General features: G+C 44.1%; 1 protein-coding gene across 11 annotated transcripts in view; it reads left to right on the top strand.

Annotated features, from left to right (window-relative positions):
* The window catches only part of ATG7 (autophagy related 7), a 307,951-nt gene that overhangs the window by 109,464 nt on the left and 175,590 nt on the right, over positions 1-22,897 (top strand). For all 11 annotated transcript variants that reach the window (XM_031470899.2, XM_064496252.1, XM_031470894.2 and 8 more), the window contains 4 exons: positions 11,665-11,753; positions 13,280-13,401; positions 17,485-17,575; positions 18,356-18,500. In XM_031470899.2, the coding sequence (XP_031326759.1) occupies positions 11,665-11,753; positions 13,280-13,401; positions 17,485-17,575; positions 18,356-18,500 (447 nt within the window). The remainder of the gene's footprint in view (positions 1-11,664; positions 11,754-13,279; positions 13,402-17,484; positions 17,576-18,355; positions 18,501-22,897) is intronic.

Genomic DNA, 22,897 nt, shown 5'->3' with positions numbered 1-22,897 from the left:
GGGGAGTTTTGCACAGCCTGTCTTCACCCTGGTCTCTCTGGTACACGGTGGCAGTACCACTTGCTACAAGGCTTCATGAAGATTAAACATGATAATATGGACAAAATGCCCAGCACACAGCAGGTGCTCAGTACACATCCACTTCCTTTCTTCCTCAGCAGCAACAGATTTTCAAAGAGTGAGCAACTCTCTGGAGTCTCCATTGAAGTGGTCTGGGCAAGTTCCCAGCGCCCTGACGCTGAGGCCGACCACCTGCCAAGTTCGGGTATAGCATCTCTCACTCAATTAAGAGCGTATCTCAGGAAAGCCTGGCTTTGCTCAGTGCCTATGTTGAACACCCCCTATAAGCCAGAAATGATGAAATACGATTATACCTCCTCTCACAGACCCTGGGGTCTTCTAAGGGAGATGAGACACTGACCTGTGGAAAGTTAGCTAGAAATTCAAGTCACGGAAAAGAAGTGCCAACGAAATGATACAGGTGACACTTTGGTTGTTTATCTCTGCATCTGTGCCCTGTCTGGTTCTAGCAAGGATCACCAGAAGCTGCGCAGATTGGTGGCCTCTTAGGGGTTTCGTGGCCTCGTGGCCGACCTCCCTGTCTTTGGTCCTGGCTGTCCCATCCATCCCCCACACTGCTGCCCAAATGCATTTTCTAACACGTAAATCTGATTTTGTCACTGTTCTACTTAAAACCCTTCTGTGGTTCCTGTTGATGTCAAGATAGAGTGAAAAATACTTAGCTTAGCATTCAAGGCCTCTTCAGACCTGGCTCCTGTCTACCCTTCTCGGCTCGTCTCCTGATATCCCCACGACGCGTCCTAGGCTGTGGCTCCAGCGTGCCCTCCAAATGCCCTGGATGTTCCCTCCATCCCTCTGCCTTCAGTCATGCCTCTCTGTCTGTTTCCCTTCGTCAGCCCCAGCCCCCTTTCTGGCTCATCACCGCTGGGAAGCGCTGGCTGATTCCTGGCACTATTGAGCTGTCCCTCTTTTGTGTCCTGCCAGGGGCCCTTCTCCTCACACGACTGAGCTCTCATGTCATTGTTGGCTTGCTGCTTATCTGCCTCACCCTGACCCTTGAGCAGCCCATGAGCAACTTTAGTGCAAAGACCATGCTGGACCCCACACTGCACCCTCTGTGTTTAGCCTAATGCCAGGCACTTCGTGGGCCCGAGCACATGAGTGTCGAGGGGGAGATGGTTACTTGTGGACTGGTGTAATCATGGAAGGCTTCGGGGGGAAAGCAGTGTCTGAGCAGAGCCCTGAAGACACGCTTTCTGTGAAACCGTATAATTCACTTGGGTCACTCCTGCTTCTATGGCATGAATCTCATTCACTTGCTTTCACTTAAGTGCAATTGCTCTTTTGTGTTCCTTGCATCACAAAGTTTCCTTGACACTTTTTATCCCATTCTTCTAGGAACAGGTGTTTTCTCAGTGGGAGCTCCTGCATTTGCACTCTGGCTTCATATTTTACTGTTTCCTACCTCCCCCTCTTACCAAGAATTTAACCCCCACCCAAGAAGCCACTACTCCTTTGGGAGCACTGGTGTCCTCACATATAAAATAAAGAAGTGTTGGAATCCCTCCAAGTTTCTCTCTTCTTCGTCTGTTTTCTCTTCTGGGGGAGCCTGGTGCCCGTGACTCCAGTGACTGCCTCCTGCAGCCTGAACCTCCCTGTGGACCTTGGACTGTGTTGTCCGCCCACCTGCGTGTTTCTCCAGCGCCTCACAGTCAGTATCTCCAGACTGATCTCTGCCCCAAGTCTGAGCCTCTTCTGGGCATCACTGTCTGGCAGTGACACCATCATCCATCCGGTCACGAGAACAGGAAATGTGGGCAGCCTGCTGACACCTCTGTCCTCTGCCGCCCCCGCATCCTGTGGATCTTTGTCCTAAGCTTGTCTTCGTCTTCTGCATTTGCATTTCTCCTGCCACCGCCCCAGTCTAAGCTCTGGGGGCTTTTATCTGCTTTACTGCAGTAGCTTCCTCACAGGTCTCCCTGCGCCCACTCAGGCCTCCCTGCAGTCCCCCCCCCCCGCCCCATATTGTCCAAGGCAGTCCTTTGAAAACCAGGCCTGCTCACGTCACTCACAAAGTGAAACAGAACCATGTCTTCTTGCCTGTGCTCCAAGACTAATAATCATGTTTGATAATGCGGCTCCAGGACTCTACGTGGCCTGGCTCCTGTGTGGTCCAGCCCCGACTTGTTCCGTGTCCCCTGTCGCTTTGCACCCGCTGCGCCTCAGAGGTGTCAGGTGCCGCCCTGCTGCAGGGATCTTGCCTGGAACTTCTTTCTCCTTTCTCTTCTTCTGCCTCGTCTCTCCCCTCCTCCCCACCTCCCATTTGCGCAGTGAAATGTTCTCTATTCAGATTTAAACTGAACCATGATTCCTCAAGGACTGTCTCCCTGACCTCTGTAAAAAGGTTTATTTTGCCCCTCACGGGTTTTCGTGGCACTGTGTGGCTCTTCTCTGTAGCAGATTGCACAGTTGTAATTGTACAGTTTCTTGGGTGAACTTTGAGTAATACTCCCATGTGAACGTGAGCTCCCACAGGGCGGGTACCCTGTCTTTGATTTCCCACCATTGCATCTGTGTCCCAGGGTATCGTGCCTGGCAGGTGAAATGCAGTGGAGGAATAAGGCGTGTGTGCCTGACATGTGAAACACCTGGGTCAGTCAGTGCCCCCCCCACCACAGTAGGCCTTCAGTAAGGGGTAGGTCCCTCCTAGTGTGGCTCATTGTAAGTGCTCTCTTTAATATGGTATTCTGCTGTCTCATTAAGGCTGTGTTGCTTATAAAGTCTTTCCCAAGTTGTCAGTGCACATAAAGTTGATGTCTGGTATGAGTCGTGGTCGTGCTGAGTGGTCTGACAGGAGACAGAACGTGGGGGGGAATATGTGATCTGCAGTGGGGGACTTAGAGCACTGGTTCTTAATTTGGGGCAGGGGTAAAGGTCCAGATGCACAACCTCTTTGAGAATCTGGTGGAAGCAATGGATCCTTGCCCACCAAATATAATCACCTCCACATGGTTCTAATGTCTAATGTCAGGGCATCCACAGAACACTGAAACCCGTTCCTGGATCCTCTTTGGGTCCCTGGCTTACAGGAAGATGAGGGGAAGGACAGGCGTTAGCCTGCCTGTGAGGAGATTTTGGGATTGCTGGGGCCAGCAGGGGGATGGCCCATCTCTGTTCCAGGCCAGAGGGGGGACCTTTGCAGCTGGAGGTACCGCTCACTCAGCTCAGAGCCTCAGCGGGCTGTGAGGCAGTGGTACCTGCTGTGAAGAGGGCACACTGTCCCCTTCGCCAGCGCCAGCTGCTACTGTGTTCTGACTGTGTGTCCAGCGCTGAGCTGGTCCCTCGCACGTGGAGGCAGTAATCCTTCTAACACCCTGCGACGGGAGTAGTGTTGTTCCCCTTTTACAGGGGAGGAGAATGGAAATGAGGTGGGGGGATGGGAGCCCCTGCCTTGTGGACTGTCTCACCTCCTGCAGTCACAGTGCTTCCCATGGCGGGAAAACGTTTTTCTCGATGGTTCACAGCGTGACGTGGTAGAGCAGGGGGGCTGGACTCTGGGTCCGCCTGCAGCTTCCCAGCTGAGTCCTCGGTCTCAGTCTCCTCCGCACAGACGTGCGCAGTAACAGCGCCTCCTCCTCGCAGCCGATTGTGAGGATTGAGATGGTGGATGTAGGCAGGCTCTAAGCTTTACTTGCACGTTGTAATTGTTCCTGCTGTATTTTCTTAGAATGAGTTTGTCAGGTTTCATTTTCAAAAGAAAATTCTTTTCTTTGAGTTGACCTCGGGTTCCCACTCTTCTATAGGAATGGAATTTTGAGGCCCTGAGTCATGCAGCCAACTTTGCCTTTACCAAAGAAAGGCCGGCTCTCTGGCCTTTTGGGTTTTAAAAAACCTGAAGAAATTAGGAGACGCTCTCAGGAAATCTGCGGGGTAATCGGTTCAGAAGCCCCCAGACCAGTTCACTGGTGATGCTTTCTTTAAATTGAAGCTCAGTTGCAAATGCATCTCATGTTGGTTTCTTCTCGTTTCTTAGATGTCTTATGGTTGTTAAAGGTGATTGCTTAAGGCCAGACTTCTTTGTTACTTACAGTTAAAACTACTTGTTACATGATGCTTCAATAATAATTCTTATGTCTGTCTTTATTTTTACTTTTTAATAGACTTTATTCTTTTAGAGCAGTTTCAGGTTCACAGCAGAATTGAGCAGAAAATACAGAGTTTGCACACAGCCCTCCCCACCCACACATACATACTCCCCTACCCTCAACATCCCTCATCAGTGTGGCATATCTGGTACAATTGATGGACCAACTTGGACACATTGTGATCAGCCAAAGCCCATGGTTTACATTAGGGCTCACTGCTGCACACTGCGGGTTTTGACAGATGCCTCATGTCTGTCTTTAGGTGTATGCACACACATACACATAACTGAAGCAGACCTTTCACAGAGCAATACTTTACTGGGTGCTCTGCACTCTGTTTTCTGTCCTGTTGTTTCTTTTTGAATGATGCTAGTTGTGACCCATGAAGTGGTTTAGGACATGCAGATAGCTTGTCATCTGTAGTTTGCCCATTTTGAAAACACTGGCAGATGCATGAACTACACTAGGTGTGGGTCCAGTCATTATTTTTACATCCAGCTTTCTCTTTTTGCTTTTAAAATCTCACAAAGCTCTAACTATTATTAAAAGGTATTGGATTTTTTTAAGTAAACACTTTATTTCCTTCTTTTTCTGTGTAATTTTTCAGAGACTAAGATTGTACTGTATTCTGTTTTATTTTAGCATAATACTCAACTCCACATCAATTTCCTTTTTAATAGAGATGCATGATAATGGGCTTATTAAATTTTTGACATTTAGGTTTCTTACCATTTTTCACTCGTAGGAGCTTCTTTGTGCATGAAATCCCACTCCCCCCCCCCCATATTTTGATTTATTATTTCCTTAGAAAAGATTTCTGGATGTAGAATTACTGGGTTAAAGGGTTTGAACATTTTAAGGCTGATAAGCAGTGGTATGCTGGCACATGTGGGCAGCGGGGGCGGGGGGGGGGCCTGATTTGCTGTGTGTGCTCACTTCCCTCGTGTCCCTGCTCCCACCAGGGCCAGTTTCAGCTTCCGACGTGAAGTCACAGGCTGCGGGCTGGGAAAGGGCAGGCCCGTTGGCTTCCTCGGCCTGTGGCACCGGCCTGGGCAGCACACCGCTGCTCGTAATGACCGTCGCCCCAAGCTGCCGACTTCTCTTTTGCCAACAGTGCAACTTAGTTAGCAGCGTCAAATGTGATATAGAGTTTCATATACTTGGTCGGCTGAACTTGGGCCTGGTTTAAGTTCTGTTTTCCGGCAGTGAGATACCGATTCCATTGTGGTCACAGTGGCTCTGCTCCAACTGGCGGTTCCTGTGATTACGTGGAAACAGCCCGTGTCACTGTCCCGTTGCTTTCTTTTGGGGAAGTTCTTGATTGAGTCTACCTCTTCAGAGCAGTTACTGAAGATTGGATGTTTGGGAAATGCTTTGTAATTTCTCCCACATTAGCCTTGAATGCTAGGGCTTTAAAATCTTTGGACAAGAGCAGCGGCAAAGGAGCAATAATTACCGTGCTATTAGTGGGGCTCTTTCTTCGCCGAGTGGGCTCTGAGTCTTGGCAGCTGTCTGTGACATCCCCGTGCATTAGCTGTCCTATACTTTTAAAACATCATCTCCTTTGTGCATTTCCCGTTGTATCAAGTGTTTGGGTAAGAGCCATTTGTCAGATGGGCGTGTTTTAGGGCATCATTGTGGAAATTTCTCCAGCTGAGCACACTCCCATGGACACTTTTGCCCTTTTCTTTCTCACGTTGTACTTTTCCAGCAAATTGCTGGGTGGATTATAGCCAGATTTTGACTGAACCACTTCAATGAATTGTATGCTCTCAGCCAAGTAGAAAGAAGTATTTATCTCGTAAACCTTCTAAACAAAGTTGTTTTGCAATTACATTTTGTTTCTTTCTGCTGATTTGTATCATAAAAGGAAGTGATTTGCCCAAGTTCACACAATGAATTTGTGGCAAAGCCAGTTCTGGAACCTAGAACTCCTAGCCAAGGGTTATTTCTGGCTGCCATTGAAAAAATCTGTTCACCCACATAGGTAAACTGGCTCACCCTGCATCGTACAGACCAATTTCTACAATGATTGAGGTTCCTGATTTGGTTCCTAAAGCACTGAAAGATTTTGGAGTCACTTTTGAACCATCAAGGAGATGTTAAATGCTCAGCCTGGTGTCTGGTGGCTTCTGTCTTTTTCCTGTCCCAGTGCTTGCTTTTTATACTCATGTGTGCCTCGGGGGTAGGAGAGTTACTGAAGAGCATTTTCGAGCTGACCTCCCTGTATAAGTGAGGGGCAGATTTCTCTTCAGTAGTTAATTCCTGTTCTATAGCTCATTTTAGGTCAGGCTGTTCTACGAAACTTACTCCTGGTCTTCTCAAAAAAGATTTTTTCTTCCTTATTACCTCATTGCCTTTGCATTTAGTGTCAGAAATATGCTCATTCTTTGAAAAGAGGCATCTGCCTTTAGTATCTAACATTCTAATTTATATAATTTAAAGACCATTTGGCCCCAGCTCTACAATTGCAGATGATAAAACGTAGACTCAGAATATTTGATAAGTAGAATTTATCCTCCCTTTTCTCTGCCAGTTAAGAAAAGATAACCTTGCCAGTCAAGGTAGGTAACTACGTGACAGTGATAGACACCTGAACAAAGGGGTCAATGAAGTTCCTGTCAGCGTTTATTTATATAGTGGTTACAATTGCCGTTTGTTGAGTACTTGGCTTGTTCCCAGCCTCTGTGCTAAGTGCAGATGAGAGTTAGCTTATTGATGAGAAAAATGAAGGCAGAGAGAGGTTAAGTAAACTGCTGCAGTTCGCAGGAGAGTAAGTAACTCAGGACATTTGATAAGAGCCCAGGGTCATGGAGTCATAATTGAACGTTGAAACTCAGCATCTCTGTATGAATGGCACTTTCTGGACTGATCCTGTCTGGGTTCTTCCTAAATGACAATTGAAGAGCCTTCAGATGCCCAGGGAAGTTGAGCCTTAGCTGAGTCTGTGTTGTTTTGTCACCTACGGAGGATTTTTTTTTTCTCTTGAATGGTCTATAAAGCTCCATAATTCTGGAGCTAGAAGGATTCCTTTGAGATGGAACGATTTTACTGCTTCATTTTACAGGTGAGGGAGGAACCTGCCCAAGGTCTGAAGATCAGTTAGCTGCAGCATTAGAGGGCATGCCTGCTGGTCCTCCAGCCAGTGCTTTCCCCGCTGCATCAGGCCATCCTCTTCCCTAAGCTGTTGGGACTGTTACAGCAGTAGAATGCCAGTTGCTCCCATTTACCCCCTTTCCTGCTGAATATCAGTGTTGTAAATGCCCTTGATGAATTTTAAAAATGTGAAGTTGAGGTGATGATTACTTAATAAATGTAGTCTGGCAGATACCATCTGTCACAGTCGATAGAGGGGAACAAGATAAGAAGGTGTCCCCCATGGTGGCGGTGGCCACCAGGACCGGAAGAGCCCCAGGAAGACAATGTCTTCATTCAGAGGGAACCCTAGGCCAGTGGCCTCATTCTCAGAGTTCTCTTGCTTCGTATAGGAAACCCTCTTCTACACCATACTCTCACATTCTCACCCAGGAGGATCCCAGGGTTAAAATGTCCCTGAGAGGAGAACCTGTAATGTTGAGAAAGGAAATGGGTGGGGGTGGGGAGGTACCCGCCGGGATGCTGCATCATGGATTTATACATAAGCCTCAGGTCTGTCGGTCAAAGACCAGCCTTTCCTCATCCAGCTGCCTCCCAGGACCTCTGCCCAGTGTGGGGGTGAAGGTGGAGAGCTTTCCATATACTGGGGGCCTGAGAAAGTGACCAGTTCTGTCATTTATTCAACAAGTATTTGCTGAGCATCAGGTCCTGTGCCAGGCACTCGGGCTGGAAAGCTGAGTACAGCAGACTGCTCCAGTGCTCACACGCCTTGCAGACCAGCAAGATAAACAGGAAGTGCCTCCTGTATTTTCTCCATTCTAAGTGCTTTTCCCCCACATTTTAATTTTTCTAAAGTCAGGAATTGCTTCTGACTGTTGTGTATATTTAATGTGGTGACGTTTCCCTTTTTTCTGTCCAATTTGAAAGTGCATTTTATAATCTCTGGTGCCTTTGAGTCAAGAAAATACAGAGGCTTAACAAATAGTCACAGTTACTGTGCGGAAGAACCTAGGGTGCAGTGAACCCTGTTTTAAGCAAGCCCTGGTTTTCTCCTGCTTAGTCCCGAGGCAGCCAGTACTGAAATGAAAGCTTCCCGGGTGACTCCCCTGTGCATTAAATGGGAGAACCTGAGCTGGAGAGGATTGAAGAGCTGAGCAGTGCCCTGCAAACTGCACTGAGCACGCAGACCACCTGGGTCCTGTTAAAATGTGGATTCCGATTCAGCAGGGCTGGGGGCAGGGACCCGGGGAGTCTGCGTTTCTGACAGGCTCCCCTGTGGTGCTGGTGACACTGGTGCAGGGACCACGTTTTGCAGAGCCAGGGAGGACATCAGGCCAATCCAGAGTTTTCAAAGTAATGAAAAATAGCCCCACAGGCAATTTTTCTGTTTTGTCTACAAGACCACCTTCTCTGATGGTTCCCAAATTCAAGTCCATCAACTAGACCAGCTGTATCAGAATCACTCAGGTGCTTGGTCCAGATACAGGTGGCTAGGCTCGCCCCGGGAGACCCGCAGTCACTGATAATGTGTCAGAAGCACTGCGGGTGCTGGACTTCCCATGTTCTCGCGTTCAGCTCCATCCCACTGGTCCTCATTACAACTCTGTGAAGTAGGTTCTGTTATTTTCCCCATGATTCAGATTAAAAGAACTCAGGCAGTTGATGGATTTGCCCTCGGCCACTCCTGCGGAAGGGGCAGGACTCAGAATGGTCTGCGAGCTCTGTTTTTAAAAGCTGCCTAGATGCTGGTGTTTTATCTCCCCATGGAAAAGGAAATCTCAGAGGTATCCTGTATTTCCTGAAAGGATGGTTGTAGCTATGAATCTGTATTGCATTAAAGATGAATCTATCATTTGCATTTAAAACATGAAAATGCATCGAGACAAAAAGCTTCAGTCTCAGGAATGGTAAGATTTCACATAACAAAGAAGAGAGCAAACATTTTCAAAGATCATTTTTGAAATAAGGTAATAATTATCTGATTAAGACAATAGTAAAATTCATTTTCATGGACAAAGACTACTTAATTGTCCTTTAATAGGACAGGGAAAATTGTGGTGCATCTGTGCAATGGAATGCCCTTCAGCCACTACTGACAGTGGTTGTAGAATGACATTTATTGGCATGCAAGAGAGATCCCAATAGATGAAGAGATATAAGCAGTATTTATAGCATGGGCCTATTTTTGCTTAAAAGTTTTACTAGTGAAATATGTATTTACACAGAGAATAAAGGTACAGGAGGTTGTACATGGGGTGTCAGTCGTGGTTCTCTAGTGGTGGCTTTTTGGGTGTTCTCTCTTCCTCCCTCCCCTCCTTCCCTTTCACTGAATGTGGGTTAAGGTCCTGCTTTGTGTCTCACACTGTCCCAAGCATTGCAGTGAATAAATGGAACCTTGTGGGCTGATCGCATCCTTAGAGAATTCACCAGTCTAGACTAACCAAAATTCTGCCATGTTTTTATTTAATCCACAACTATACCTAAAAAGGAAACTCCTGGGTTAACTTAGTGGTTTTCTGCCAGCCATCTGCCCCGCCTGCTTTCACTCAGCCACTCATCCATCCATCCTTCCATCTGTCCCCTCTGCCCTTCCCTCCCAGTCTTCCTTCCATCTGTCCAGCCCTCTTTTCATCATTCATACTGCATCACCAAGCACACGCTGTGTATCTGTGAACTGACCGGGGAGAGATGGAAGATAGACCCTGCTCTCTACATGCTTTTATCTTAATGAACTTTATTTTGGAATAATTTTAGGTTTACAGAAAAGTTGAAATATAGCACAGGGGGTTCCCATATACCCTCACCCGTCTCAGTTTTCTCTAATGTTACCACCTTACATTACCCTGGGACCTTTGTCCAAAGGAAGAAACCAACATTACTACTTAACTATTAACTAAAATCTAGACTTTATTCAGGCTTCACCAATTCTTCCATTAACATCCTTCTTCCTCCCAGGGTCCCATCCAGGAGACCACATTGCCTTCTGTTGTCACGTCTCCTTCATCTTCTCTGGTCTGTTACACTTCCTCTGACTTTCCTTGTTTTTGATGACCTTGACAGTTTTGAAGAGCCCTGGTTCAGTTTTTTTTTCAGTATAGCGCCTCTTAATTTGGGTTGTCTGATGTGTTCTTATGATGGGGTCTGGGCTTTTGGAGGGAATACACTGCAGTGAACTGCCCTGGCCACACCTTATCGTGGGGTACCTGATACTCACATCCCTGGTGATGCTAAACTTCATCACTTATTAAGGTAGTATTTGCCAGTTTCTCCACTGCAAAGCTACTGGGTTTTTTTTTTTTTAGAGGGGGAGCAAGTGGCCAAGAGGAGCCCGGTCTCAAGGAGAAGAGGGATTAAGCTGTCCTCCTGGAGGGGGCGGTATCTACATGTGCCGTTTGGGAACCTTCTGTAAGGAGGGCGTGTCCCTTCACCTTCTTACATTTATTTGTCTCATCATTTATTTATTTATATCAGTATGGACTTGTAGATACTGATTTTATACTTACTACATTATTTATTGTTTTCCTCAGATTACTCCAGCCTCGGCTACTGGGGGCTCCCCCAGTTGTCTAGGGGACCCCCTTGACACACCTCGTCCTTCTGTTTGTTGAGCACTTTGTTACTTTCTGCTCTGCAAGGTGCTCCAGGCTCATCTTGTATTTTCCCTGCTGCAGCCCTGTAATTAGCCACATGTCCAAGGAGCCCTGATCCCTTTTACTGGAGAATGGCATTTAGAAATCAAGACCTCATTGTCTTGTGAGAGGAAGGAGACGGAAAAAGTGGGAAGTGTTACATATAAGGTACAAGGAGCTGTGGAAGCGGAGGACAGAGTGAGACTGCTTCCACCAAGAGCAGTCCTCGCTGAAGAAAGGGTTTTGAAGTTCAGTAGAGTTTTCCAGATGGAGGTCAGTGCTGGGGGAGTTGGAGTTGGGAAGAGTGGGAGGAAACAGACGTTAGCAGTATAAGAGGCATCTGGCTTTTTAGCTTGATTTGACTACAGACTTACAATAGTAGTGAGCCTTCTTTGATTTTCCCATTACATAAAAAATTAGCAATTTTTACTGATTATGTCTCTTTGAGAGAGGATTTTCCTAATGAGAGCCCTGACAAGTGACTGCCCTCCCTCCCTGCCTTCCTTTCAGTTCTTCCTTCTAACTGTATCTAGTTCCTACTCTCTGCCAGGCCCAGTGCAAGGCGCGGAGGGTGTAGAGACGAACTGGGCAGCCCCTGCTGTCTGGTGTGAAACCCTTTTGCTTTCTCCTCTTCCCCCCAGCCCTTCACCAAGTGTCTCATCGTTGATGCTTTTGCGAAACAGCATAAATAGGAAAAAGGCAGGATTAGCAGATTTTGTGTTTTGCATCTGACATGGTACTTGACTCACTCAGAAAGTCTTTTCTGTTCACAGATTACTGTCGGTGTATACGATCCCTGTAACTTAGCCCAGTACCCTGGCTGGCCTTTGAGGAATTTTTTGGTCCTCGCAGCCCACAGATGGTATTTACGTCTGTGTGTGTTTGTCTGTCTCTCTGTCTGTCTTTGTCTATATGTTTTGGACATTGCATCTGACTATATCTGTATTTCTGTTTTCCCAAAGGCGTTTTTTAATTGCTGCCAAAGAAACCAGATAATAAATCACTAAGTCAGTCATGAGCCCATTTCCGTCAGTGGTGAGCCACTAAGCAGGTCTGTTGTGGAGCCGCAGACTCTGACTATACTGCACTAAAGATACTTTTGCGTAGGGCAGGGCCAGCGGCCGGAAGTCCCAGTCCTGAAATTGTCTAGCCCTCCCTTTATAGCTCTCTGGGTCGCTCTCAGATAGGACTTTCCTTTTGCTACCATCCTCCCCTTTTCCTGACTCTAAACTAAATAAAACAGAGGGTAATATACATTTGAAAAGATGCTCAACGTCACTAGTCATTAAGGAAGTAAACTATACCGAGATACTACTGCATGCTCACCAGAATGAGTTCAACAAGGTGACAGTACCAAGTGTTGTCAAAAATGTGGATCAGTTGGAACCCTCAGACACTGCTGGGAACCTGTTTGGCAGTATCTCCCAAAGTTAAGAACTTCTAGGCTCGGCAGTTTCCATCTCAGGTATATAAAGCACAGACGTGCTTACTCAGATGCAAGCAAAACACATGTACAGGAAAGTTTATAGCAGCCTTATTTTTGATAACCAAACCCTGGTAATAACCCAGATGTCCTTCAACAGTGGGATGGACAGTGAATGGTGGTGTGTTCTTTGCAGTGGAATGCAGTGTTGTAGTAAATCTGAATGGTACACGTATCAAACATGGATGAATTTAAAAAACATACTATTGAGTGAAAGAGGCTGGACCTACATGAATTCCTGCTCCATGGTTCCATGTGTGCAAAGGTCAAAACAGGCAAAACCCATCTATGGACTTAAGAGCAGTGGTTACCTTTGAAGGGGCTGGGTAGTGACTGGGAGAAGGCATGAGACACACTCCTTGTGTTTAGGGTTTGTGTACTTGTCCTTGTATCTGCTTTACTTACGTAACAGTATTCACTAAAGGTAGATAAATTAGCAATAGTCCCCGGAGGGCGAGTGGTTAAACTTGCTGATCCTGGAGGAGAGTCTGCAGGGCAGGGGCCTCCTCACTGTTGCTGGACTATAGGTTCAGACGGGAGAAGGGGGACCAGAAGAACCCATGTTTGTCTTAGAGTTTCTTTTTAATGTCTTATGAGCTTTTTTCCCCTCTGTATTTAAGATTCATGTGTCAGAATTATTTATGTACAATGTATAATTGTTATATAAAATGCACCTAAAGAAAAATCACAGCCAGTTCAGTGCTCAGCCTCTAAACACCTAGACAAAGGAAGCTTATGTAGATGTGATGAAAATCTCTCAAAGGTTAAGGCCGTCCCCTGAAGGTGCCAGGGAGGCGTGATTACAAGGAATTGAATCTTCTCCATCTGGGTTTGCCAAAGCTCTTACATGAGCTCTTTCTTTTCCTTCCTTAAAACAAAAATAAAAACCCGGGGCCTGCCATCAGGAGTAGCAGTTTCCAGTCTGTTGAAGTCCTCTGCTTCCGGGACCGCACCCTGCAGGGGGTGAGAGACATCACCCACAGCATCGTCTTCGAAGTGAAGCTTCCAGAAATGGCGTTTAGCCCAGGTAATTTTCCAGTCTTTGAGGATGCATATAATTATCATTTATCAGAAACCAAATCAGGTTTAACTCCTAACTCTTTGCCAAGGGGAATGCTTCCCTTGAACAGAGGGCGTGCTCTGCTACTCAGACAGGAACAAAGGCGGAGGTTGTCCTTGGGAAATTTCCTCCAGGCAGTTTTTCGGTCTTCAGAATTTTTTCCCCCTAGTTTTTGTTTTTGTTTAACATAAAGTCTTTATTCTTTACCCTTCTTACGGGAAGAATGAAGTATTAATGCATTTACATCTTTATTTGTTACAAGAAGTGATGTGTGATCTTCTCCGTATAGTAAGCCAAGCAGCAGAAGTGCCATTCTCCTCGTGCGTTTAATAGCCTTCACGTGATCTGCTCCCGTGTGGTGGACAGCAGCTGTTGTCCCCATTTCATGTTAGGAAACTTGGGCTCACAGACACTTTATGTACGTAGATGTGTGTGTGTGTGTATACACCTGCATTTACTTACATATTTATATTTAGGTACATGTCACAAAGACGGAGTAACACACTCGATTTTGAGTAAAATAGAGGCAATAACACCCCTTGTGAGGACTCTGAGTCCGATGTAAAAGACAGACTCAATGTTTGGCGTATTATAGTTGCCTAATAAATGCTAATTTATGTTACTTTCCTATCTTACCCAAAGCCCAGCACTCTTTCCAGAATGAACCCTCAGACCCCTATGACTTACACGGTTTCCAGAGCACTTAGATACACGTACGCTGTTGAATTTGCTCCTTACAGCATCTGCGTCGTTCCAAGGCACATGGCTTTCTTTAATTCCATGAATCATGTGCCTTAAAGTGTGTGTCTGTTTTGGGGGGTTGGGGGAAGGGTTAGAATCTCTTCTGAGAAGTCATTTCTAGAGAGCAGAAGTCAGAAGGGTTCAGAATTGGCTCTGACAACATTTCCTCAGTGATTCTTTGCCTCAGCAAGAAGAGCGTCTTAAATAGACTTCCTCGGAAAGCGTGACAGGGTCTTCTGCTCAGTGAGGCCAAAGAGGAAGTTGTTTGCTTGCTAGTTTAGAGCCTGAAGGTACCTCTGGCCTCTGTCTTCAGATATTTGCGTTTGATTTAGTGCCCTCTTCTGGCCTGTTCTGAAATAGCTTCCACGTGATGTTAGCTGGTGTGCCACACCTTTGTTTTATCCAGTGGCAGCTTGAAGGTAGCTCCCGGGAACTAGGTGAGCGTGAACTAACCAGTAACACGCCTGGTCTACACCCGGCAGGCCGCTGGGTGCTTCCACACGTCGCTCCCTTAGCCCTGCCAGCCACCTCCTGGGGAAGACACTTCTCTTTTCATTTTTAAGATAAAGTTGCTGAACTACTCATAATGCCCTGTTCCCAGTGATATCGCTGATGCTTGGTGAAGCTGGCAAAGCACTTCCGTTTGAAAAAGAGCTTTTTCTCTGGTGCAGTGATGCCCTCGGTACATCTTTACACTTGATATTGAGTGTAGATGATTTCGTTTAAGAAAGGCAAATGTTCCTCTTTTCATGTAAATTAATGTTTTCCCTCTTAGCTGTAAATAAAACTTTATAAAGAGTTATTGTAGATTATAGTGTGAACGGAAGGTATCAGTATGGTAGTATCTTTTTGTATTTCTAAGACATCCCACAGTTGCAATGACAGTGGTATAAGAAATAGAATTTTAAATATCCTATGTCTTATTTTGTTCTTCGTGTGTGCAGCCAAGCTCACTCTCCTTTGCTGACAGAGCGCCTGGCAGCCGGCAGCCTGCTGAAGGCGCAGCGGAGTCTGCCAGGGAGGGGGGGTCGGGGGGAGCGGGGTGGGGGGAGTAGTGGGGGGGGGCGGGGGAAGCCCCGCCTGTCCTGGCTGTGCTCCTCCTGTTTGTCCAACTGCGGGAAACGGGGCCGGATTTCCCCCTAAAAGATATTTTCTCATTACCTTGAGGTATTTTCTATGGGTGTAGATTATACGGCAGCAGATATGATAAATTAGATATTATGGCCATATATAGTATTTTTTAAAATTATCAGTAAGTTTAAAGTACAGCTAATTTTCTTAAAATGGCTGTAACATCTTAAGTACAGAGATCTTTTCATTTGAAATGACATTTTGCATTTATGATTTCTTATCTGTAAAAGCAGAAAGCTTAGGCTGGAGACATTAATTATAGTATTAGACTGTGGTTCTGAAGTTCTTGTCAAATTTCTGTGCTAGGTGTTAGAGAACCATTTTAAAATTTAATGTAAATCAGGAGAGGATATAGTTCAGTGGTAGATTGTGTGCTTAGCATGCATGAGGTCCTGGGTTCAATCCCCAGTAGCTCTATTTAAAAAAAAAAAAGTAAGAATAGTAACTAAATCAAACAAAATGTGAGTTAGTAACAGATCTGAACTCTTTTTTTCTCCAGAAAAATAATTTTGGAGTTCTTATCCTCTTAAAGAACTCAAATCTCTTATTTTAGTTTCAATTTTTCATGGCATAAAAAGGACCACACCAGAGCACCTGAGTTAAAATAGGAAGGGACATTTGTCTTCTGGCTTCTTGCTGTGAAAGTTGCCCCCAGCCAGGTAGCTTTTTAAGGTAATTGGCCCCCTGGCTTCCCATTGGCCATCCTATTCCAGAAAGATAAGATTGTGTAGAGGAACTGAACACCTCTAGTTCCCATAATTATACTGAGCAATATTATTTTAAGAAAAAAGGCCAGAAGCTGCGAAGTCCCCAAGAAGAGGAAAACGAGGCGTTGATAGAAATGTAAAAGCAAGAGAAGGTCTGCAGGAAACCAGTGAGCAATCAGAGACAGATGCAGAATTCCTCCCAGTGCCCCTGTACCTCTGAACCTCAAGCCAAGGAGCTTCTGTCCTTTGGAGACTGTGACTCAAAGTAGATGCTGGAGGGTAGGTTGTGGCTGAGTGAATTCCCTGCTAAGGAGTTGATGCTTTTTTGTGTATTTGGGGGATTCGGTGAGAAGGGGAGAGGGACTGAGGTCCCAAGGTGCAGGGAGTGTAAGAGCGGGTGCCCCCCAGTAGCAGGATTTGCACCGCCAGGATTCCACCAAGAAAGCCAGGTTTCCACTGAGGTGAGGAGGTAGCATGAGTGTTCTGCAAAGTAACTGAGATTTTTTGGAGGATTTTGCAACAGTAGAATAGAGCAGCATTTCCCCGAATGTGTCCCGTGAGATTTTACTTGGTGTTACTGGGTGACAGATGCAGAGAGCCAGGTAAATTTGGGAAGCTCAAAGCCAAATCGAGTGAAGTGGCTCCTTGACTGCAGGTTGCTCAGAGCTTTGCCTCCTTCATGTGTGATGTGAATCTCCAGGTTTGGGTGGTTGGAGGCAGGCAGAGCACCTAGCCAGGGGAATAGCAGCATTTCCCAAGCCCATTAGCCATAGGGTCCTTGATCTCGCCGAGCTTTGTGGAGGGCACATTTTGAGAACAGCTGGAATTGGAGTTACAGGGGCACCCACTGCAGAGGTTAAAAGAGGTCAGTGGAAAAGGGATAAGTCAGGGAAGGGGGAAGTCTGGGTGGTTAAGGATGGGCTTAAGGAGAGGGCAGCTTAAGAGAAGAACAGTCCCTTAGACTGTAATCTGCAGACAGGTAGGTGCACAGTGATGGAACCGAGAGGCCAGGCGGAGGGATGCGGTAAGGATGAGGAGTAGGGGTGGGGCACATGGAATGAAAGGTTCAAATCCTGATGGGAACTCAGCAAAAGGTGTGCCGCAGTCACCCTGGCTTGTCTTCCTTCGATAGAGAGCCCTCCACAGGGTTAGACACGCTCCAGAGATGAGTGTCTCTTTTTGAGCAGCTTCTGGTAACTACAGATGTTGAGGCAGCTCGGGCCAGAGGCCAAGGCTGTTTCAGGAGCCCCTCTACAGGAAGACTGCTTAGCACTGAGGGTCTCTAAACAGATTCCTAGTGACTGAGGGAGATGGGGAAGCAACTGAGGCAAGTAGATGCAAATTCAAGCCTGCGAACCTCCTTGAAAAAGAAGTGAACTAAAGGCTTATCAACTCATGGGCCATCTCGCTGCTTTGACTTATTTGTTATTCTTCCCTCCTTCACTAAATTTACTGTTTCATTTGTCTTAAGATTGTCCCAAAGCAGTCGGATGGGAAAAGAACCAGAAAGGAGGCATGGGACCAAGGATGGTGAACCTCAGCGAATGTATGGACCCTAAGAGGTAAAATTTGGAAGCTGCCGTCTCCAGGGGGTCTCTTTGTAACCAGAATGCATACAAGGTTCTGTCAGGCCAAGCGCAGGCCAAGCTCAACTCCAGTTGAGGCCAGGGTGGGGGTGCCATTCGTGTGGGCGATGTGTGGTATCCCACTCTTTGCTGCCTCTGAATTTGTTTGGTCGTGAGAATTAATATTAATGATGGGTATCCTGAAGGGCACACAGTTCATCTGTGTTTCCAGACATTCTCAATTTTGTTCTTGCTTCAAGCTTGGACTCTCAGACTGTGCACCTACACAACTTTTTAGTCCTTTATTTGTTACCCTTCAGTTTTGTCCCATTAGCCTGCATTGAAGGCCATTATAAGAAATATTTCACAGAAACCAGACTTGTATTGAAGGCATGATATAAGTACCCCCTTTACTGAGGGGACAGAAATTTCTCTGTTTTCAGCATTAGGCAGAACTGTCCTCTTAAGCATCTGGTGTGTTTTTATTCCTGGACACAGTAGCTCCTATAACTGGTCATACTTCCCATGTCACGTTGCTGCTGGGAGCTCAGTGCCACACCCGTCCCTCTGCAGGTGCAACAGATGATGATGCCGTGCGCTCTCTGGGGTAACCTTTCTCCTCCCCGCTGACCCTCAGGCTTTTATCTTCCCTGTGACCCTAATTTTCTTAGTGTTTGTTTCTTATTTTCTCGTGTAGCTGCTTTTTATCTAATAAGGACAAGATTGGGGCATAAATGAGTGACTGGCTAAGTAAATAGTAATTCTCTCATTTTCTAGGTTAGCTGAGTCATCAGTGGATCTAAATCTCAAATTGATGTGTTGGAGATTGGTCCCTACTTTGGACTTAGACAAAGTTGTGTCTGTCAAGTGTCTGCTGCTTGGAGCTGGCACCTTGGGTTGTAATGTAGCTAGGACGCTGATGGTAAGTTTGTGGGAGCCAAATGGTACCACTGAAGCTGTGGCTTCCCTTCTTATATCACTGTACAGTCTACCCTCCGTACCTGTGGGTTTCACATCCAAGGATGTGGAGGGCCTTGTATTTTATACAAGGGACTTGAGCATCTGTGGATTCTGGCATCCCCAGGGGCTCCTGGAACCAGTCCCCCACGGATACCAAGGGATGACTGTATCTGAGTGCCTTCCATCTCCCAGATACTCCCTCTCCTCTCTCCCTCCCTCCCTCTCACCCTCCCTTTCTTCTTTTCTCAGCATCTCTTTCATTATAAAAGGATTACATGCTTTTATTATAAGGTAGAAACAGGAAATCTCCCTCCACTCCCATCCCAAGTCTGACTTCCGCGAATGAAGCAGAGTTCACAGATTATTACGCAGCATCTTTCCCTGAGGTTTTCGCAGGCATATGCAATACAGAGAGGCATTTGTCATCTTTGCTCTTACTTATTTATATTTACAGCAGTTGGATCATAGCATACTGTCTGCAACAGGCTTTTATTTTTAACTTAATAGAACAATAATTGTGGTTCTCTTTTTATGTGTTCCATGGCATGTATATATATAGTATTTTATTGTGTGACTTGGCCTCAATTTGTTTAATCAATTCCAGCATATTTTTCTTTAGGAGACGTTGTTGAAGTGAAGATTCTTATTTCTTTACATATCCATAGGATTATTTCTTTAGGAAAAAAGCCCTAGAAGTAGAAATGCTATCTTAGAATATAAAACAGAGCTTTTTAATTTGCATTTCTTTAATTAGTGAGGTTAATCTCTAATTTTTTTTACGTACTTTATTTTATTCATGTCCTTTGAGCTGTGTTTCCTCTATTGACTTGAATCCTTTTTTTATGGATATTAACCTTCTTCCTGTAATATGATACAAATATTTTTCTCAATTTATTTAAGTTATCTTTAGCCATATAAAAGCTTTTAAAAACTTTGTGTTATTGAATATGTCAGTGTTTTCCTTTATGGTTCATAGAACTCTTGTTTTTTTTGTTTGTTTGTTTGTTTAGATCTTTGTCAATGTGGAATTTATTCTTGTTATATGGTGAGAGGTAAAGATCCAGTTTTTTCCCCACAAAATGGATAGTCATTTGTTTTAATGGCTTTCATTCAATAATCCAAATTATTATTTCCCGCCTTTATCAAACACTAAATCCCCTTATGTACCTGAGTCTCTTTTTGAATTCTCTATTTTGTTCTCTCATTTCATTGGTTCATTCCTACATTATTGCTCACATTTTAATTCAAATTAAAATGAATTTATATCAGAAATGGACACATTATAACTGAGTGTATTTCAGGAAAAAAAAATGAATTTATAGATAAGTTGGGAGGGATTGCCATCCTAACAGTATTGATCCTTAGTTCCAGAAGCACCGTAGAGCTCTTAAATTATTTAGATCATCTTAGTCCTTCAGTAGTATTTTCTTTATATAGGTCTCCCACGTGTCCCATTTAGTTCATTTTCACATATTTAATTTTTTTTTTTTTTTTTTTTTTGTCTTTAAAGGTATGTTCTTCCCACTAACTTTTCCAGCTGGCTAGTACTGGGATATATAAGAAAGACAGTGAGTTTTGAATGTTTGTCTTCTATCTGGCTGTCTTTCTAAGCTCTCTGAGTTATAATAGTTTTTTATTTGATTCTTTTGAACTTTGTAGGTTGATAAGTTTTCCTCACCAACGTTTATGTCTCTGTTTCTTTTCTCTGTCTGAAAGGATTGGCTAGGATTCTGTAGTAATGTTGAGGAATAGTGGTGAGAGTTGGCATCCTTGTTTAGTTACTGACTTTAATGAGAAACTTCTTGTTTTTTCCTTTAATTTTGATATGTAACATTTGGTTTCTGCTAAATGCTCTTTTATAAGTTAAGGAGGTGGATTTTTATTTCTAGTTTACTGAGTGAGTTTTTATCAGAAATGATTGTTGAGCTTTATCAAATATATCTATCAAGAAAATCAAAATATTCTAATGTTGAGAGTTCTGGGAAAAACCCCTATTTATTTGTGGTATGTTATTCTTCTGATATACTATAGGATTCATCTGGTAATGTTTTATTGCTGATTTTTACATCTGTATTCATAAGTCAAGATGGTTTAGAGTAATGCTTTTCTTTGTGATCTTTGTATATCTTGATAGCTGAGTTATGCTACTTTTATAAAATACAACTTTCTTCCTTTTTCTGTGCTCCAGGACAGTTTAGTGTATGACTTAATACTTGGTGGTTTGGTAACATTCAGTCCTAAGTCTAGCTGGGCTTGGTGACTTGTGGAATTTTATTGTGGTGAGGACAGGGACTCTTTGGGAGCTTCTACAAATGTTTCTGTATTGACTGACCTTTTTAGATTTTATACCTCTTTTGAGTCAGTTTAGTTAGGTTGTTTTCCTGGAAAATCTTCCATGTCAACTTAATTTGAAAATTAACTGATGTAAATATATGTGGTATTCTCTTAACTTCTTTTGAATCTTTATCTTCTTTTTAATCTCTCCTTATTCCTAGTGGTAAATATTTATATTTTCTCTTCTTTTCGCTTGTTCAGACTTGCCAGAGAGGCTTGCCTTTTCAGAAAACTAAATTCTCGATTTGTTTATTCTACAATTTTTGTTTTTGTTTTCAAATTCATTAATATCTACTTTTCTCTTTATTAATTTCTTCCTAATTTTGTGAAATTTATTTTGTTCTTTTCCTAACTTCCAGAATTAGGTGCTTAGATTTTATTAGCATTTTTAAAATTACAAAGTCACTGTAGACCCATAATAGAAAATTTGTAAGGCATAAAAATTATAAAGCAAGAAAAGAAGATTTTCCTACTACTTTCCCACTTATTTCCTTTCAGTGTTTGTTTTATGTGTATTTTTAAATCTTATTGAATATATATAAATGCCCCTTGCTATCGTCACTTAGCATTGTAAACACTTCCTCATGTCATTAAAAAGGATGCCTAAAAAGCTTTTTTAACTGCTCTGGTCTGTGCCTTTCCAGATGATGAGACGTGATTTACTGAGACAATCCCCTAATGTCAGACATTAACATTGCTTCCGGTTTTTTACAACTATAAATTATGTTGCAGAGAACATCCTTGTGACTGCAGTTTTGTTTCCTAAGATAGATCGCTGGAAGTAGGTCAGAGGATAAGAACGTTTAAAACATTCTAGAAACAGATTGTCAAATTGCTTTCTAGAAAAATTATACCAGTTTTCATTCTCAACCAGTAAAATAGTTTTTTCATCACCCCATCCTCACCAGCATTGAGCATTGTGATTTTTCTTTAATCTTTGCAGATTAGCCATTTAAACTGTGTAGCATTCCAGGAAACCAGAAGTTAAGTGTGAAAGTCCACCTGCATGTGACTAACTTCAGGCATGTTTGCAATTTCTCTGGCTTCTTCCTGCTGCCCAGCATGTGCCCAGACTGCCTTCCTTGCTATCCACTCAGCATTGCTTTAAGGAATGCAAAAATACTTCCAAAATAAATAGCCTTAAACCAAGCACAGGTGCCTTTTGAATTTTCCGTACCTTTGTTTCCCCTCCATGGTAGTTGGCTTATTAACTGGTGAAAGTCACTTATAAAACTGAGCTGGTCGACCACAGTTACCAGTGGGCCTCAAAACAAATGGCTGATCTAAACTATGATTTTGAAAGGATGGATTCTGGTCCACCATTCTGAACCCTGAGAACGAGTCTTGGGTTGTTGTTGACCGTCCCCTGGAGCCATCAGTCTGACTGAATTTCCGAGTCCCTCCAGGAAGGATACTGAAATAAGACAGAGATCAGAACCTTTGCTTTGTGACCGTCCCAGCAGGGCTTCTCTTAGTTTGCTGTGCTCGTTGAGGACTCACTGAAATACACATCCCTCATCTCACCCGCCAAAAAGGAGGCATCTTCATTTGGTTGCCACTCTGGGGATCCCATTTCCTCCCTACCACTAACCAGATCTCTGACCTAAGATGAATCACTTATCTTCTCTGGGTTTCAGTTTTAGTATCTATAAAACACAATAATTTTGACTAAAGATTTTAAAGAGCCTTCCTGTAAAATTGGGTGGTTCTATAAGACTTTATAGGGGATGTAACTGAAGTGTATGAAAACTCTTTCTGAGAATGTAGAATTGTCCCCGCTGTGTTCCAGAATATTAATAAGGCCTTTGCCTCTTGGAGAACTAGTACAAAATATTCTGTGATGTTATACAATTGGAAATAACTTACAAGTCACTTTTACGTGGAGTTAACTCAGGCTGTAAGTGAATTTTAGGATGTGCTGTTATTTATGCTTAATTATTCATTAAAGGAAAGCCAGGACAACGGGCAGCTATTGCTTATCCTTTTAAGACAGCAACATAGGCAGTTCTTATGGGACTCACCTCC

Source organism: Camelus dromedarius, chromosome 17 (assembly GCF_036321535.1).
Source record: "Camelus dromedarius isolate mCamDro1 chromosome 17, mCamDro1.pat, whole genome shotgun sequence".
Classification (NCBI taxonomy): domain Eukaryota; kingdom Metazoa; phylum Chordata; class Mammalia; order Artiodactyla; family Camelidae; genus Camelus; species Camelus dromedarius.
The sequence above is the reverse complement of the archived record's forward strand: the minus strand, read 5'-3'. Positions and strand labels throughout refer to the sequence as shown.